The 17726-nt window shown below is 37.5% G+C and overlaps 1 protein-coding gene across 3 annotated transcripts in view; it reads left to right on the forward strand.

Moving 5' to 3' along the window:
* PTPRR (protein tyrosine phosphatase receptor type R) overlaps nucleotides 1–17726 on the forward strand; it is a 101926-nt gene that overhangs the window by 58651 nt on the left and 25549 nt on the right. For all 3 annotated transcript variants that reach the window (XM_024737139.1, XM_024737141.1, XM_024737140.1), the window contains exons 5-6: nucleotides 8906–8985; nucleotides 9428–9565. In XM_024737139.1, coding sequence (XP_024592907.1) covers nucleotides 8906–8985; nucleotides 9428–9565 — 218 coding nt within the window. The remainder of the gene's footprint in view (nucleotides 1–8905; nucleotides 8986–9427; nucleotides 9566–17726) is intronic.

Consider the following 17726-nt stretch of genomic DNA (forward strand, 5'->3'; position numbering starts at 1 on the left):
GACCCACACAGCATACTAAAATTAATTCAAAATGGATCAGAGGCCTAACTGTAAGAGCTAAAACTCTAAAACTTTTCACATAAAACAGATGTAAATCTCATGACCTTGAATTAGTCAATGATTTCTTAGATATGACACCAAAAGTATAAGCAACAAAAGAAAAAAATGGGTAACTTGAACAAAATTTCAAAGTTTTGTGCTTCGAAGGACACCATCAAGAAACTAAAAAGATGATAATGACACAAAATGGGAGAAAATATTTATAAATTATACATCTAATAAAAGACTTGTATCTATAATATATAAAGAACTCTTATAACACAATTATAAAAAGACAAAGAGCCCAATTTTAAAATGAGCAAGGGACTTGAATAGACATTTCTCCATAAAAGATATACAAATGGCCAATGAGCATGTGAAAAGATACTCAACACAATTAGGCATCAGGGAAGTCAAAACCGAAGTGAGATAACACTTCATAACCACATGATTATAATTTAAAAGACAATAGAAAGTGTTGGCAAAGATGTAGAGAAATTGGAACCTTCATACTTTGATGGTAGGGATGTAATATGGTACAACTACTGAGGAAACAGTCTGGTAGTTCCTCAAAAGGTAAAACCTAAAGTTACTATATGACTCAGACTTTCTACTCCTAGTTATATGCACAAGAGAAATAAAAACATGTATCCACACAAAAGCTGTACACAAATATTTGTAACAGTATTTTCTGTAATAGCCCAAAGAGTAGAAATAACGACAATATCCATCAACTGATGAATGGATAAATAAAATGTAGTATGTTCACACAACATACTATTATTCAGCAATAAAAAGTTATGAGGTACCGGACTTCCCTGGTGGCACAGTGGTTAAGAATCCACCTGCCACAGGAATAAAGACACAGATGTAGAGAATGGACTTGAGGACACGGGGAGGGGGAAGGGTAAGCTGGGACGAAGTGAGAGAGTGGCATGGACATATATACACTACCAAATGTAAAATAGATAGCTAGTGGGAAGCAGCTGCATAGCACAGGGAGATCGGCTCAGTGCTTTGTGTCCACCTAAGAGGGGTAGGATAGGAGGGGTGGGAGGGAGACGCAAGAAGGAGGGGATATGGGGATATATGTACATGTATAGCTGATTCACTTTATTATACAGCAGAAACTAACGCACCATTGTAAAGCAATTATATTCCAATAAAGATGCTAAAAAAATAAAGAATCCTCCTGCCAATGCAGCAGGCACGGGTTAGAGCCCTGGTCCAGGGAAGATCCCACATACCGCGGAGCAACTAAGCCCGTGTGCCACAGCTACTGAGTTTGTGCTCTAGAGCCACAAATACTGAGCCCTCGTGCCACAACTACTGAAGCCCGAGTGCCTAGAGCCCATGCCCCACAACAAGAGAAGCCACCGCAAAGAGAAGCCCGTGCACCACAACGAAGAGTAGACCCGGTTGCCATAACAAGAGAAAGCCCGTGTGCAGCAATGAAGACCCAATGCGGCCAAAAAATAAATAAAATTAATTTTTTTTTAAAGTAATGAGGTACTTTTTTTTATGAGGTACTTCTTTTTTTAAAGAAGCCATCACAAATGAACTCATACTGCATAATGCCATTTATATGAAGTGTCCGGTGTGGCAAATCTGTAGACATAGAAACTACAGTTGTTGCCTAGTGGTGAGAGGCATGAGAAATGACTACTAAAGGGTATGAGTTTTTTGGGGAGATAATTAAAATGCCATCCTTGCTAGAAACATTCTATATACTATCTTGTATCCTTACAGAAGAGTCTAGTAGCTATAGGGCTGCCTCCAGAGCCAATCTGCTGGGGTTCATATCCAGCTGCACCACTTACTGTATGGCCGTGGGTAAATTTCTTAACTTCATCTGTGAAATGGGAGTAGTAAGTAGTAGCCACCTCACAGGGTTGTTGTAGAGCCCAGTGCTTTGCACATGATAAAGTGCTCAGTGTTAGCTATTCTCATCATAACTCAGAAAGATACTATTGTTCCTTTCTTACAGAGGAGGAAAGTGAGGCTTATAGATATTAAAGAAGCAAGATTCCAATCCAAACACATCTGCCCCCATGCTTTCCACCACGGATAGTTGCACAACTCTGTGGATTAAACAAATAAAAATAAATTATGCGGTGGCACATTTTAAACGAGTGAGTTGTATAGTATACGAATTATATCTCAAGAAAGCTGTTACCAAAAGACTTCATTGTGCATAACAGTCACCTAGAGTCCTTGTTAAAAATCTAGTCCTGTGCCCCACCCTGGGGATTCTGTTTAAGTGGGTTCTGTTGGGCCCAGGAGTCTGTACTTCTAGCAAACACCCAGCTGATTCTGATACAGGTGATAGCAGGACCACACTTTGAGAAACACTTTTAGACTATGTTAAAACTAGATTTAACTCCATGAAATTTATCGATGTCAAGCAGTGAGCTAGATGCCGGGAACCAGTAAGGAATAAGGAGCAGCATATAAGATCAAGGAGGTCACAGACCAGAGGAGAGACATGTAAATAAGTAATTATGTTCAATGTAAGAGCCTGAATAGAGATCTTGCCTAACCGGTGTAGGAGGACTGAGTAATTCTGCCTAGAAAGGCAAAAATACTTTGGAGAAGAAGCAATATTGTCAAACACTAAACAAAGCTATAGTTGGGATTTGGGCAAAAATCCATAAACATCTCAAGGCAATAGCTCTGGAAAGGTGGAGCCACGAAGATTTGTTTTAGAGTATTGACATTGAAATAGTAGAGTATTCATAATTCAGTTCATTAATTCACTCATAAAACACCAAATTCTTCATATTTATAGTAATAGAGCAAGAATTACTATTAATAGTGTCCTTGGGCTTCCCCTTCTGTTGGAGGTGTTTCGGAAACACATTGTAACAGTTACTCCACTGTAACATATTTTTAATTGGTCTGTATAGTTAAACCTATTTACCTAAGATATAGTCACTGTTGAAAGATATTTTATAACTATAATTGGCTGAAGGGGATGAAAGTGCTGTGTGTTACAACTGCGCTCTCTCTCTCTCTCTCTCTCTCTCTCTCTCTCTCTCTCTCTCTCTCCCCCCCTCCACCCCGACCCCACCACCCCGGACTCTCTCTCTCAGGACTTTTCATCTGAAATTTACCAACCATAAGTAATTAGGGCATATACATGTATTGCAAGTATTACACTTAACCACCTAATCTCAGAAGGATTTGGAAATTATTAGGACTATTTTAAAGTTCAGCCTTCTCTGTTTCCTGCCAGATGCTATCAGACAACTGCTTCACAGTCCTGTGTCAGCTTTTCCATTCCCAGAACTGGGTGGGTCGCTTGAACCAGGGCACCTGTGCTGACAACTGATGTTGCAAATAACAGATTTTCTGTTGAAAATGTCTATAGCCTGAATACCCCACCCACCCCCTGTTGCACAGAATATAATCTAGTAAATATAGCTTGGACAAGCCACATCACTGGCTGGAAAATCATCAGAAAAGACTGGAATGAATATGAAAAGCTGCTCTTTATGGTTTATTTTAGACTGTAATATGGCATAAATTTGAAACATTACATAAAATAATAATCTTAAAATGATTAATATTTTAAATATTCTAATTGTTTTTATTGTTTTAGCCTACAATAAACTCTCAAGTTTAAAAGCTTCCAGCTTGTACATATTAGTGAGTTTGTATAATTTGGAGGATGTTTTGCAGCAGAAATATGGATGGCCAAGAACCAATTAAATTGTAGCTTTTTTTCTAAGGACAGTGTCAGCCTGGCTCAGAACAATCTTAAGTGGTAGATTAAAGTGCTTAGGTCAAGTTTATGTCAAATTACTTTACAATATAAACAAATATTTGTGATAAAAATTTATCTATGTCCTAAACACAAGAGCAATGGGAAAAAACTGATCATATATCAATGTGAAATTATTTGTATAACAAAGAAATATAACAAGAAATTTTATGTATATTTTTTCCATGCAGCCAATTTATTTATACAACTATAAAACAATATAAATCGAATTTTAAAACCCTATTTACTCTGACCATCATTTTATATTTAAAAATTTAAAGTCTAGTATTGTTTCCTACTTACATTATGTTTTCCATTTCACTGTATAAAGTGCCTAGAACAGAGTAAATATGCAAATAAGTGAACCACTCATTAAAGCAACGAGTTGTGTGACTCAGCAAAATACTGGAGTTTAGACTTGATTTCCTATCCTGGCCAAAACATTTACAATTTATGGAAAGCTACTTAATCTTTCTGTGCCATCCTTTCTTTGTCCCTAAAAATAGTAATAGTGATACTACCCTGTAAGGCTATTGAAAGAATCAAATAAATGTATGAAAAACGGCTAGGAAAGTTCCAACTAATAGTAAACCCTCAGCTCATGTTAGTTTCTCCTTTCCTTCTCTACCTAACTGAATCCATCATTAACCCCAGAAACAATTCCAGAAAATAAGAACACTAACCTTGGAGAGAAACGTTTACAGTTTCAAAAACAGTATTGAAGAGCCCTGTTTCCTCTTATAATGTTCACATGCATGTTAAAAAGTGAATTTCATATAATCTATCACTGCATTGCCAAATTCAGCACTGTCCACTAAAACTCTCTACAATGATGGAAATATTCTGTATCTCCAGTGTGATAGCCGTTAGCTGCATGTGGCAATGAGCACTTGAAGTATAGCTAGTGCACTCAAGGAACTGACTTTTAAATTTTATTATATTTTAATTAACTTAAATTTACCTACATGTGGCTAGTGGCTACCGTAATGGACAACACAGGCCTAGAGTCTTCTCTCTCTTCCAACAAATTTGAAGATGATTCCCAATCACCTTGAAGGTGTGGCCAGTCCCTGCTTTCCTTCCATTTCCCACTTATCTTAAATTCATCTCTGAAAACTACCCTATTCCTCTCATTCCTGCCTTTGCCCATCACTGGGAGTGATACACTTTTCCCTCATCTAATAGCTTCTTCTCTGACTTCAAACCTTAAACACATTTCCTCCTGGAGAGGAAATCTTCAACTCAGGATCCAGGTACCATTTTGTCTGTTAAAAAGAAGACTTAAGATTGCCAGAGGGTATTTTAAAGAGATCAAAGTGGGGAAATTTGATGTGTTCTATACACCAAACTTTATGTGTTCAATAATTTGTTGAGAGGAAAAAAGAAACAAGAAGGAGGGAAGAAGGTAGAGGAGAGGAAGGGAAGGAAGGGAGGGAGGAAGGGAGGAAGGGAGGAAAGGGATCTAAGGAGGAAGGGAGGGGAAAAAGGAATGAAAGAGGAAGAAAGCAAAGGAAGGAAAGAAGGAAATACTGAATAAAAAGGGAAGAGCAGAAGACAGGAAGGAAAAGTGATCAGTGTTCAATATAATATTTGTAGTTATTATTGATACTTCCCAGATGGATCATAAATGGTATGCTAAGCATTTAACATATAATTCAGAAATACCAATTCTGAAAAAAGTTATCATAGTGAATTTGACTAATATGTAGACTTAAAATGCATCACATGAATAAACTTATAACAATAAAGATGAAAATAATAACTGATGATGACAAATTTTGTTTTTTTAATCCTTGACATTTTTATTAGACTGAAAACACTAAAAATGCTTTGGTTGGAACCAAATTTATTTTCCCCTACTCCATCATATGTTGTATTCTTGTTTTTGTTTTTGTTTTAATATTTGGAAATCTCTGAATACTTGGAAATACTATAAATTACCAATTTTCAACATAAACTTAATTAAGCTTGACAGGACACCTGCTTCTAAGCAATTTTCGGGTTGAGTTCCCAGTAAATCATATATATCGTAGGCATTATAAAAACTGAAGGAAGTGGGCCTCTTTTCAAGTCTGAGTGGTTTAGGGCGTTTGTGGAAACTTTTAATAATCAGTGGATACTGAAAAGTAATGGAAGTTTTCCTGTCCCCTTTGCTATGAAAAGAAAAAAATTGAAAAAAAGCATTGTTTTAACTCTTTCTAATCGAAATTAATTCTAATGTTAAACACTCTCTGAGCCACATACCAAATAGAAATCACAAAGGATACAAACGTTAATTAAAGACAGCCCTTGCTCTCAAGGGGCTCATCACAAACCATTGAGGGCAAGCAAACATTAAAGCACTTAAAATACAAGATGTTAAATTCTAAAATAAAACTCAGGCAGCCTGAGCAAAGAAGGGAATGCCTAATTCCACCAGGAGGACAAGGGAGGGCTTCCGAAAGGAGGTATTTCTTGAACTGAGCTCTGAAAAATGAGGAAGACTTTACCATGCAGAGACGGCAGGGAAACAATACATGCAAAAGCATAGACTCTGCAAGAACGTGGAGTATTTGAGAGATTTCCCTGGGCCCGTATGACTAGAGCATGGACACGTAGAAAAGTGATTATTGATGAGGCTGTGGGAAAAGATAAAGACTTGTTGGACCCACTAAGGAGATTTCATCCCCTAGATCTGCACTGTCCAGTAGAGCAACCACCAGCCACATATGGCTAAGTAAATTTAAATGAATTAAAATTAAATAAAATTAAAACTTTAGTTCCTCAGTTTGTACTAGCCACATTTCAAGTACTCAATAGCCAACATGGCTAGTGGTCACAATTTTGGGCAACACAGGTAAGGAACATTTCCATTATCACAGAAAGTTCTATTGGGCAATGCTGCTCTGGACTGTCGAATTGTCAATAAGTATTCATAATGAAATGAATGCAGTGGGCAAATAAGTTTATAAATAATACCTTCTTGGAAATTCACAGAGTATATTAGCATAATATAGACCCTGAGAAATTCTGCAGTGAAAAGATTGTTGTTCAAGTTTGTTGAATTCAGTGTTTTCCATATTTATTTGATTACTGAACCCCCTTTTTAAGGATGATCTAATTTATAAGTAATATGACCTAATTCTATATGTTATAAAAGAAATGATTTACAGATAACAGTTTGGGAAATACTGCTGTGGACAGTTAGGAACCATGGATGGCATTTAGGCAAGGGAATGATGTGATCAGATTTTATTTTACAAAGACCGCCTTGCCAGCTATGAGAAGGATGGATGGGTAAAGAACAAGATTGAAGGCAGTTAGACCAGATGGGATGCTCCGGTCCTAGCCTAAGAAGAAAGCCTTGGGAAGAGGGAGGCAAGATAAATCCTAGCGAGTTTCAGGAAACCAAATGGACAGAACATGAATATGGAGGGTCAAGTCCAGCTAGTTTTCAAACACGGGCTCAGGAGCTGTGGTAGCACACGCAACATAGAATAACACAGGGCTATCAGGAGCACATGATCATGTGAAGTTTCACAAAGCTGTAGTATATCCAGAAGGAAATGAAAATTTTTTAAATGTGGTCTATAAGTGAGGAGAGTAGTCTGGTGTAAGATATATATATATTTGGGAGTCTCCAGGATATGGGTACAAAATCATGGGGATGAATCAATCACCCAACAAGGCAGTGTCAAGTGAGCATAGAAGAGTGTCAAGTTGAATCCTAGAATCAGCAACATTAAAGGAGGCAGACGAGGGACTTCCCTGGCGGGCCAGTGGTTAGGACTCCACGCTTCCACTGTAGGGGGCACAGGTTCGATCCCTGGTTGGGGAACTAAGATCCCATATGCCATGCAGCACAGCCAATAAATAAATAAACAAACTAAAGGAGGCAGAAGAAATAAGCAAAAGATTGAAAAGAGACCATCGAATAGGTAGCAGGAAACCCAGAATGCTGTGACGCAGCATCCAAGGGAAGAGAAAACTCCATGAAAAGATATATGATCTACAGTTTTTTAATTCTACACAGAGCACATGAAAAAATAAGTACCACCATTGGGTTTAGTAGCAAAAGTGTCACCAGTGGCAAGAGCAAGAGCCGTGTCTGCATAAGACTAGGGTTAGGATAGATTGGAGTGTATGCAAGAAGGATCGAAGTGTAGGTGAGGAGGTGGGCAAAATACACACTCAGACTTCACCTGTCGGGAGAAGAACAACAGAACAATTGCTAGAGAGGAATGCATAGAACTGACTTCTTAAAAAATGGAAGGGGCCATTTAAATCAATGCAATAGACATTTACTGAATGTCTATTACATATATAAGCACTGTGCTAGACACCAGGTCTTATACAGATCATGAAAAATCCCCATCCTGGCCTTCAAGAGGCTCAGAGTGTAACCGGGTTAAAGAAATCACAAAGGGATTATTTACGTAAATGTTGGTAAAAATCACCACCGTGGTTCACAAAGAGCCTTTCAACTCTTCTTGATGGAAAGTGATTTTAGAATTTAATACTGTAATAATCTATCCAATATCAGATATTTGTGATGTCAGTGAACAAACACATGGTAACTAAAGACAGCTTCTTCCAAGTAGTGAGAGCAGATTTGGACTGGACCAAGTGTTTGCTGTTGCGGAGGACAGAAAAGAGACTTGAGTAGGGAGATATGGTGCAAATTCCAAATGCAAAGAATAAGAAAAGGAGCGTAAATGAGAAATGGGGTCAAGAATCAGAAACCCACCAAAAATGGCATAAAGTAGAAACTCATCATCTTGGGCTTATGGACGAGATCTGTGTCAGGACAAGGGGTAAAGATGGTCTCAAATGTCCCTCAGTAAACACGGATCAAGAGACAGACACATATTTTGGAGATTAATCCTTTGTCAGTTGCTTCGTTTGCAAATATACAGCAGAAACTAACACACTGCTGTAAAGCAATTATACTCTAATAAAGATGTTTAAAAAAAAAAAGAGAGACAGACACAGCCACACCAACAAAAAACATTGACACATGCCAGATGGTCAGTATATAAGTGTGCTATGTACTGGTTATTGGTGTTCTAAGAAACTTAAAAGAGTAAATCTGGTTAACACAGTCTTTCTTATTTTCTTCATTAGATCCCCTCAGCAGAGTATGTTTAAGACCAAAAAATGTAACTAATTCTTTGAGCACCTACATTAATGCTAATTATATTAGGGTAAGTAAATAAATCTAAATTTCTTTCTGATGAGCATGTCAATTTACTATTTGGAATTGTTAGTTGTTTTTTTTTCCCCCCCCTCAGAGTTGGTTACTAGCAAGTTTGTTGCTTTTTTTTTTTTTTTGCTTGCTTGGTCATAATCAACCTTGGTAGTGGGTAATTTATAGTAAGTCTTCCTTTCCTGTGTGTCTGTGGCTATAGAGCTCCCTCTGAGGTGCTCTGGGGAGGACTGAGCTTTAGAAACCTCAGTACCATATGCTGTGCCTGACTTGCTGGGAGAACAACCCCAAGAATTGTGGTGCTAGAATCAATAAAGCTGCAAAAGTCTGTGTTGCTTTTGGATTATCAGAGCTATTTTGTTTTGAAGATCTTTCACCTAAACTTTCAGTGCAAGGCATGAACTTCAAAGCCAACATTTTTGTCTCCTTTCTCAAACTAGGGCTACAGTGGCAAAGAGAAAGCATTCATCGCCACGCAGGGGCCCATGATCAACACCGTGAATGATTTCTGGCAGATGGTTTGGCAGGAAGACAGTCCTGTGATTGTTATGATCACAAAGCTCAAGGAAAAAAATGAGGTATGACCTTTACCCAAGTACGGAACATTATATTTTTTCTGTTGCTATAGAAGAGAGATTGTTTAAGGAAAATTGCCATATACTTAATAACAGATTTAAGATGGAAACATTAAGACATTTAAAGGCTAGGCCACTTTATGCTTCCAAAAAGTAGTAATTGGTGTTCTATGAATGACGACTTTCTTTCAGTTAAATCAATGTACTTGGCATACACGGATCACATTTCTACCCATGTATCTTTGTAAGGAAATGAGGGGCCATGAATTATCACTCTGATTTAGAGTCAGGGAAATAAAAAATTGTTCATTTACATCCCAAGCAATTTTTGAGCACCTACTAAGTGAGATACTATTTTAGTTGCTGGCAATATATTAGTAAACAAACACAAAGATTCCTGCCCTTGGTAGATTTTAACTTTCTAGTTGGGGAGGTACAAACAAAAAACATAATTTCATAAAAATATAGCATATTAGGGCTTCCCTGGTGGCGCAGTGGTTGAGAGTCCGCCTGCCGATGCAGGGGACACGGGTTCGTGCCCCGGTCCGGGAAGATCCCACATGCCGCGGAGTGGCTGGGCCCGTAAGCCATGGCCGCTGAGCCTGTGCGTCCGGAGCCTGTGCTCCACAACAGGAGAGGCCACAACAGTGAGAGGTCCGTGTACCGCAAAATAAAATGAAATAAAATAAAAGGAAAGTTGTGTAATTCCCAAAGGGTGCTTTCCTAGGCACTGCTTACATTTCATGGCATCTTTTTTTTTTCCCTTTAACATCTCATGGCATCTTATTGAGATAATTTCCAGTCTGATTTTAGTGAGCATTTGTGATTATTTGCTTGTCAAAATTACTATACCAGGGCCTCACCAGGACAATCAGAATTTAAGAAAACTGAACTTTCCTTTATACTCCTTTGGTGAGTTATAACCTTTGATTATACTATAACTCTGCTGCTAATCAAGAAATTTCAGGCTCACAAACAGCAATTTAAAGTTTTTTAAAGTTTGTTGTTTTCTTCCATTTTTGCTGCAATCGATAAAGGATCTTTTTCTGAAATTTATCCTGGAAAAAAAGTACATTTTTTGGCCAGTAGATGAAGTTTTATACTACATTAACTATATGCTTACTAAATAAATGCATTTCTATGAATCTTATATGAAAGCCTGAGGTGGCATAATAAAAATAACCGAATATTCTCAGGTGTTTCACCCACGATCAATCTGTCAACATAATAAGCTACTGACAATTCCTGCACAGTTGTTTAATATCTGTGACAGTTTACCTTCAAGGTAGGAAAATATTCTTCAAGTTTTAAAGGTGTACTGTCTGTATATATACACCCATACATACATACATAGAACTTATGTAATATGGCAGACTAGATAATCTGAAAAACCAGTCATACTGGGTGAAATATGATACAGCATGCATAGCAGAGCTTGGGAGGAAAAAGGTAAATCAGTCAAAAACTGAATAAAAGGCATAAAACCAGAGAATTACAGGTTACTTGTGTTTTAATGACAATATAAGAACTGGAGACAAAGCCTTGGGCTTGTAGGAACCAGGACTTGGAACTGAGACCTTCCATGAAGTGAACACCTTCAAGGGCTAGGCCTTCAGTGAAAGGGTGAACCACAAAAATAAACCTACCTACCACAATAGGATTATAAGAGGAAATGAATCCAGCGAAGTCTGGCCTTCTCGTGGGATCAATAAACAGGTACTCTTGAGTATTCAGAATTCAAAACCCCGGAAACACCAAGTGTTAAATGATAATATACATTAGTGATTCTTTTATTTATATAAATCATTTATAAACTAGTTTATATTCATTTAAGTAATAATATAAAAAGTAATACTGCATTGGTAACGCTCTTGTGGCACTTTGCAAAAACTTTCTGGATGCATGTACTCTCGGCATACACTACACAGAATTTCCAAAGAAAAAGCCCAGCCAAACATAAGCTCAGAAGTCAAAATTCCGAGACACACATGTAAATAAGCAACATAAGTAAAAAGCAGAAGAGGCCACAAATAGTGGAAGTAGACCCACAAGAAATTGAAATAATAGAAACTATAAATAGAGGCTGTTTTATAATTAAGCACACAAAATATAAAATAAAAAAACTTGACAAAAGAACAAGTTACTATCAAAAAAGACTAGGAAGGGTTTCCCTGGTGGCGCATTGGTTGAGAGTCCGCCTGCCGATGCAGGGGACATGGGTTTGTGCCCTGGTCTGGGAAGATCCCACATGCCGCGGAGCGGCTGGGCCCGTGGGCCATGGTCAGGGAGCCTGCATGTCCGGAGCCTGTGCTCCGCAACGGGAGAGACCACAGCAGTGAGAGGCCCGCGTACCGAAAAAAAAAAAAAAAAGACTAGGAAGATTTAAAAACAAACCAAAGAGTCCTAGAAATAAATATTATACAGACATTAAAATGAAAAAAAGAAACATCATGAGATAGTTTTATTAGCAAGCTGGACACAGCTGAATAAATAATTACTGGATTAAAAAATAGAACTAAGGAAATTACCTAGAAGATCAAAATGACCAAAAATATGAAAGAGAGTTTCAGACATATAGAGGACAGTATTTAGGTGTCCAATATATGTCTAATGGATATTTTAGAAGATGAAAAAGGAGAATATAAAAAAAAGAAGTAATATTTGAGGAGATAATGGCTAAAGATTTTCCAAAACTGGTGAAAGACTTGAGCTCTCAGATTTGAAAAGCACAGTAAATTCTAGGCTGGATAAGTAAAAATAAATCCACAACTAGACACATCTGTGGAACTGAAAAACACTACAGAGACTATTTTAACAACCAGAGTGACTAACAATTGACTTCTCAATAGCCAAAAATCAGTAGAATAATACCCACAGAGGAACGAGAGAAAATCACAGACAACCCAGAACTCACACAGGATTTAGCAATATTTCCTAGATCTGAATAGACTGTACTACTCCTGCCCACTTTGGTTTGAATTACAATTTTCTGAATAGATTGTCACAATGTGTTTTCTCAAAGCACATTCATACCCTTATTAATTCTATTTCTTCTATTAAAAATAAAATCTTATAAAATCAACATAGAAAAAGCACTGTGATGTATGCAATTACATAAATATAAGTATGTAAATGTTTTGAAACAAGTTATATTTTCCACAGAAAACATTACTTTCTTTTTACATATTTATTAAGGATTAATACTTGGCAAAGCATATGTGAAACAGTATCTAACAAGGATTAACGAATAGGTTGTAGTAACTGTGTAAGATAAATTATAATTTTGGTGTCTTGAGCATTTCAATCCTCAAATTTTGTGATATATTTGTTTCCTTAGACAAAAAGTCAGAAATACACCAATAGTGCTTTAACTTGTTCTTGAATCAGGGTTTCATCAGGACAGAAGAAGCCAAGATTGATGGTTAGTGAGAAAGAATTCCCTAGAAGTTGAGTAGGATGTGACATATTTTAAAGAAGTCCAACAAAGATAGTATGAACACTTGGCAAATATGCCAAAGCCCCAAAAGACAGTTATATTCTTCCCTTCTGTCCCCAAGACCAAAGTTGTGATTCTAAAAGAACTGCTGTATGAGTTAAATATGTATTTCAAAGTGACACTGAGTTGATTTACTGATGATGCTCAGACATCTCCATTCTGAACGTGCAGAGGAATAGAGCCCATCTTGTTCTTTCTTTTTCAAGTGCATCATACTTGGAGTTAACCTGTTGGTACCATTCTCAGAATTCACATTCTCCATAGGAGAGCCAAGTAGATCTTTTGAAAAGCCAGAATTTTTAAAAAATAATGGCCACATGCAGTGGTTGGGAGTCCGCCTGCCGATGCAGGGGACACGGGTTCGTGCCCTGGTCCGGGAAGATCCCACATGCAGGGGAGCGGCTGGGCCCATGAGCCACGGCCGCTGAGCCTGCGCGTCCGGAGCCTGTGCTCCGCAACGGGAGAGGCCACAACGGTGAGAGGCCCGCGTACCGCAAAAAGTAATAATAATAATAATGGCCACATAAAGGGTGATTGAGGTTTTTATTTTTCTCTTTGGCTGCATAATTCAGAAATTGAAGAGGTATTATTTTTTTCTTACCATTTTTAGCCTCTTGCCTTTTTAAATGTCTGGGATATATCTTCTGGAAATATCAAAGTAAATAGATTATGTTACATGTTTTCTATGTGTAATTTGCTACGTGTACTTTCCCGTGGCCAGTCATAATTCCAAATATTGCAGTAAAGATTTTGACTTCTGTTATTGTTGATTACCCATTAAATTAAAATAAAAATTCCTTTCCGTCCAGATTCTCTAAAGATGTAAATACAATACTGTGGAGGAAACTTTGATGTTTTACAGATCAAAATGATACTGAGAAGTCTGGCTCAAAAGAAATAGGCAGTAGACTTCACACTGCCAGGAAGATGCTGTTTACCAAAAATGTGCCAACTTTCAATTGTGTTAAGCGTCATTGTTTGGAACAGACAAAAATCATTTCCTCCAAAAATATGTGAAGGTGGAGTTATCTTTAGAAATTCCCAGGCTTTATATTTTCATGAACCTTTCTATTTTCTAATACATAAATAAAGGAATAAGTGAATAGTTGCCAGTTCTTATTCAATAATCCCAATATTCTCATAGTTACTTTATAAAATGAGAGTAAAAAATTTTTAAATAGAGCTGAAGAATCAGTTATCTTCTATGGCAAGAAATGAGAAGAGATTTTTATTGCTGGCAAATTTGATTTCTTCATTTAGATAAATCTCAAGAAGGGAATTCCTTTTGAAAGAAATAAAACATTGGAAACACAGTGTTCAGACTTTCAAGGTGAACTATTGCTTGACTAGAGAAGGCACAGTGGCCAAAATCTGCAAAGCTGGAGTTAGATCAATCTAAGCAGGACAGGAATCATTTGCATATTTCCAGAGTCCTCAGACTAGCTCAGACTTTCTCCTAGGAAAGAAGAGAAGTAGTATGAATGTTGGTCATAGTATACATACTGGGGAAGATATTTTCTACTGACTGCCATTTATTAAATATACGTAGTAAGCACAGTTCATAAGTTAATTCTGTGCATTTTCACTCTAACTCTACAAAGCATGATTTACTATCCCTATATTATGGATGAGAAACTTGAGGCTCAGAGCTTAAACCATTTGCCTACAGCCTCAAAGTAAGTGAGTGATAGAGTCCAAATTTTAGTACAGGTTTATTTGATTCCAAAGCTCATGTACTTAATCACTGCCCCAACATAATAAACGGGCCAAATAAGGGTACAAGACATTAGAAGACAAGAGACCCACTGTTGGCTTCAGGGAGCAGTAAGAAGTGAGGGAATTACTTGGTCATTTGGCCTAACAAAATACTTATCTCAAGTATTTAACACAGCCGTATTCTTTCTTATTATTTACATTTTTCATCTAGATTCAGCTGTGACTTAAATACTTACAAACCCCATTTTGCCCATTGACCTATTCACACTTTGCAAGCAGTTTGACCTCAGAAAGTGAAATACATAAATCGTATTTTAAGTATTCTCTGTTTTCATTCCCTTCCTTTCTCTCTCTGGTAAAATTATGGAAAGGATTTATTTTAATTACATTTCTTTGTCCATACAGCTCATATGGTGCCATACAGTTTTTCAGTAGGGGCTGCAGAGTAAGTAAGTGCACAAGGGAACATAAACCAGGCAAAGCAACAGCACACAGAGGCAGACAAGACACCACATAGCATGCATGAGTTGAGCCGTTTGATGTTGTCTGGGCATAGTAGGGAGTGAAGGGAGATAGGACTGGAATGTTAAATTTTGCTGACGAATATAGAGAATAAAAGAGGGTTCTGTATTCATCGTATATTCTGCTTTTAACATTATATTATGAGTGCTCTCCATGTCATTAGTAACTCATCAAAAACATGATTTTAAATGCTAGAATTTCATTGTGTGCATGCTAAAACGTATGTAATCATTTCCTTATTAAGAGATATTTAAGTCATTTCCAATCTTTTTACCCACATCTTTGATTATTTAATTAATGTATATTTTTAGGTGTGAAATGACCTGGCTAAATGCTGTGGACTTTTGAAAAAACATGTTTTCCAGAAATATATCTAACTGTACCACATCTTTAGCATCTGGAATTCTCCAGCTGACCTTGAAGACATTCAGTACATTCCTCTTTATAAAACATCCAATGCCGTATTTGTGCACATTCATTCATTCATTTGACAGATATTTATCAACTGTCAACCATCAAGCACCAGTGTAGGTGCTTGGATTATATCTTTATTGACAAAACAGACAAAGATCCCTCCTTTCATGGAGTTACAATCTAAAAGGGGAGACACAATACACAAGAAACAAAATTTTAAAATATTGTATACAGGTACAAAATGTTAGGTGCTATGGGGGGTGGAGAAAACAAACATGGTAGAGTAAGAGAGATGGAAGACAGTTTGCAATGAGATAAGGAGGTCATTTTAAAATTTATAAATGGCAGCCTATAAGAATTTTATGAATACAAAAGAAGATAAGCAATGACTTCATTGAGTCAAGCCACAGCTACTCTAGATATCTTTACTTAATTAAATACATCCAGAAAAGGTGGGTGTTTTTTTTTTTTGCAATATAAGTATTAATTATATCCCATGTTGACCTTAAGTTTCGTGATGAAATCTGATGGGTATTCAGTTGGGAATGACTGGCTATTCAATATATAAGTAACTTATACTTAAAAATAAAGTAGACCTTTTTAAACTGTACATTTGAAGAGAAAATAAATTTTTCTGATAAAACACTCGTAATTAAATGTTAATTATTCTATGTTATATTCTAAATGAATGAAATGAAAATACATCTTCTCAGCTATTTAAAGTTAGCTAAAAAAATTAGAGTTTAAGTTAGATAATCTAGAAAGTTCACCAAATATACATAGAAAGTCTAGAAACTGGGCTGTTTGATCTTCCAAATAACTAATACTTATTGAGCATTAACAATATGCTTAGAAAGCAATCTTTACAATAAACGTATCTGTAAATCCCACTAAAAGAGGACACGGAGACACAGGGAGGTTAAGCAACCTGCCCAAGGGCAAACGGCTAGCAACCTGACTCCCAACTCCTCACCACTATATACACCCTCCTCAAATCTTCTCCCTACTTAGGGTGGGAAGGGAGAAAGTTCCAGTCCAAGCAGTGATTGTGGCCAGAGAAAAGTGTGCGGGATTGCTTACAGTCCAGATTAAAATCTCTAACCGTTCTCTCCAGGAAGGAAAGAGGAGATGAACAAGCCATTTTGATTTGGTTTAAAGAAAACAAAAAAGTGTCAGATCTGCTCATTCAAAGTAGTGGACAAGGGGACCTCCCTGGTGGTCCGGGGTAAGGAATCCTCCTTACAATGCAGGGGACGTGGGTTCGATCCCTGGTCAGGGAACTAAGATCTCACATGCCGCGGGGCAACTAAGTTCATGAGCCACAACTACTGAGCTTGCACGCCTCAACTAGAGAGAAGCCCACGCACCCCAAGGCAGTGTCCATGCGCCGCAGCGAAAGATCACACGTACCTCAACGAAGATCCAGCATGCCGCAACTAAGACCCGACACGGCCAAAATAAAGTAAAACAAACAACAACAAAAAAAAACAAAGTAGTGGACAATTTGAAAGTGTGGATTGGAACTGTGATGGGAGAGTCATGCTCAAGTTAGAGGTCAGTCTTTGAAGTGTGGGGTGGACAAGAGGATTCACATTTTGTACCAAGAATGAAAATAAACGAGCAAAGTCCCATAATCAGAGTGTCTGTACAAACAAGGTCAGGGAGGGTAATTTGCAAGACAGTGGAGACCCACTGACTGGTATTCTGCTGTCCTGGAGGACCAGAATTAGATATTTGGTATCTAGAGAAGCACCCTGACCTACCACTGCCCAGCAATGCCGAGCAGCCTAAGCTCATTTCCTGAAAGACCAGGGGCTTGACAGTTATGCTACCCAAGCAATTAAGAGTAGCCAGAAATTCAGAGGCTGACAGCCCCAAAGAAAAATTACTCACCTGTCCTTGCAAACATGCTTACATTCCAAATATAACTTGGCACCTTAATTTTTAATCTGCTAGGTTCTTTTCAATTGCTGTAGCCTGCCTTACTTCTAACTATAGTTAGAAGCCTTCTTATTT

The sequence above is a fragment of the Neophocaena asiaeorientalis genome, unplaced genomic scaffold (assembly GCF_003031525.2).
Source record: "Neophocaena asiaeorientalis asiaeorientalis breed wild unplaced genomic scaffold, Neophocaena_asiaeorientalis_V1.1 scaffold134, whole genome shotgun sequence".
NCBI classification, from domain to species: domain Eukaryota; kingdom Metazoa; phylum Chordata; class Mammalia; order Artiodactyla; family Phocoenidae; genus Neophocaena; species Neophocaena asiaeorientalis.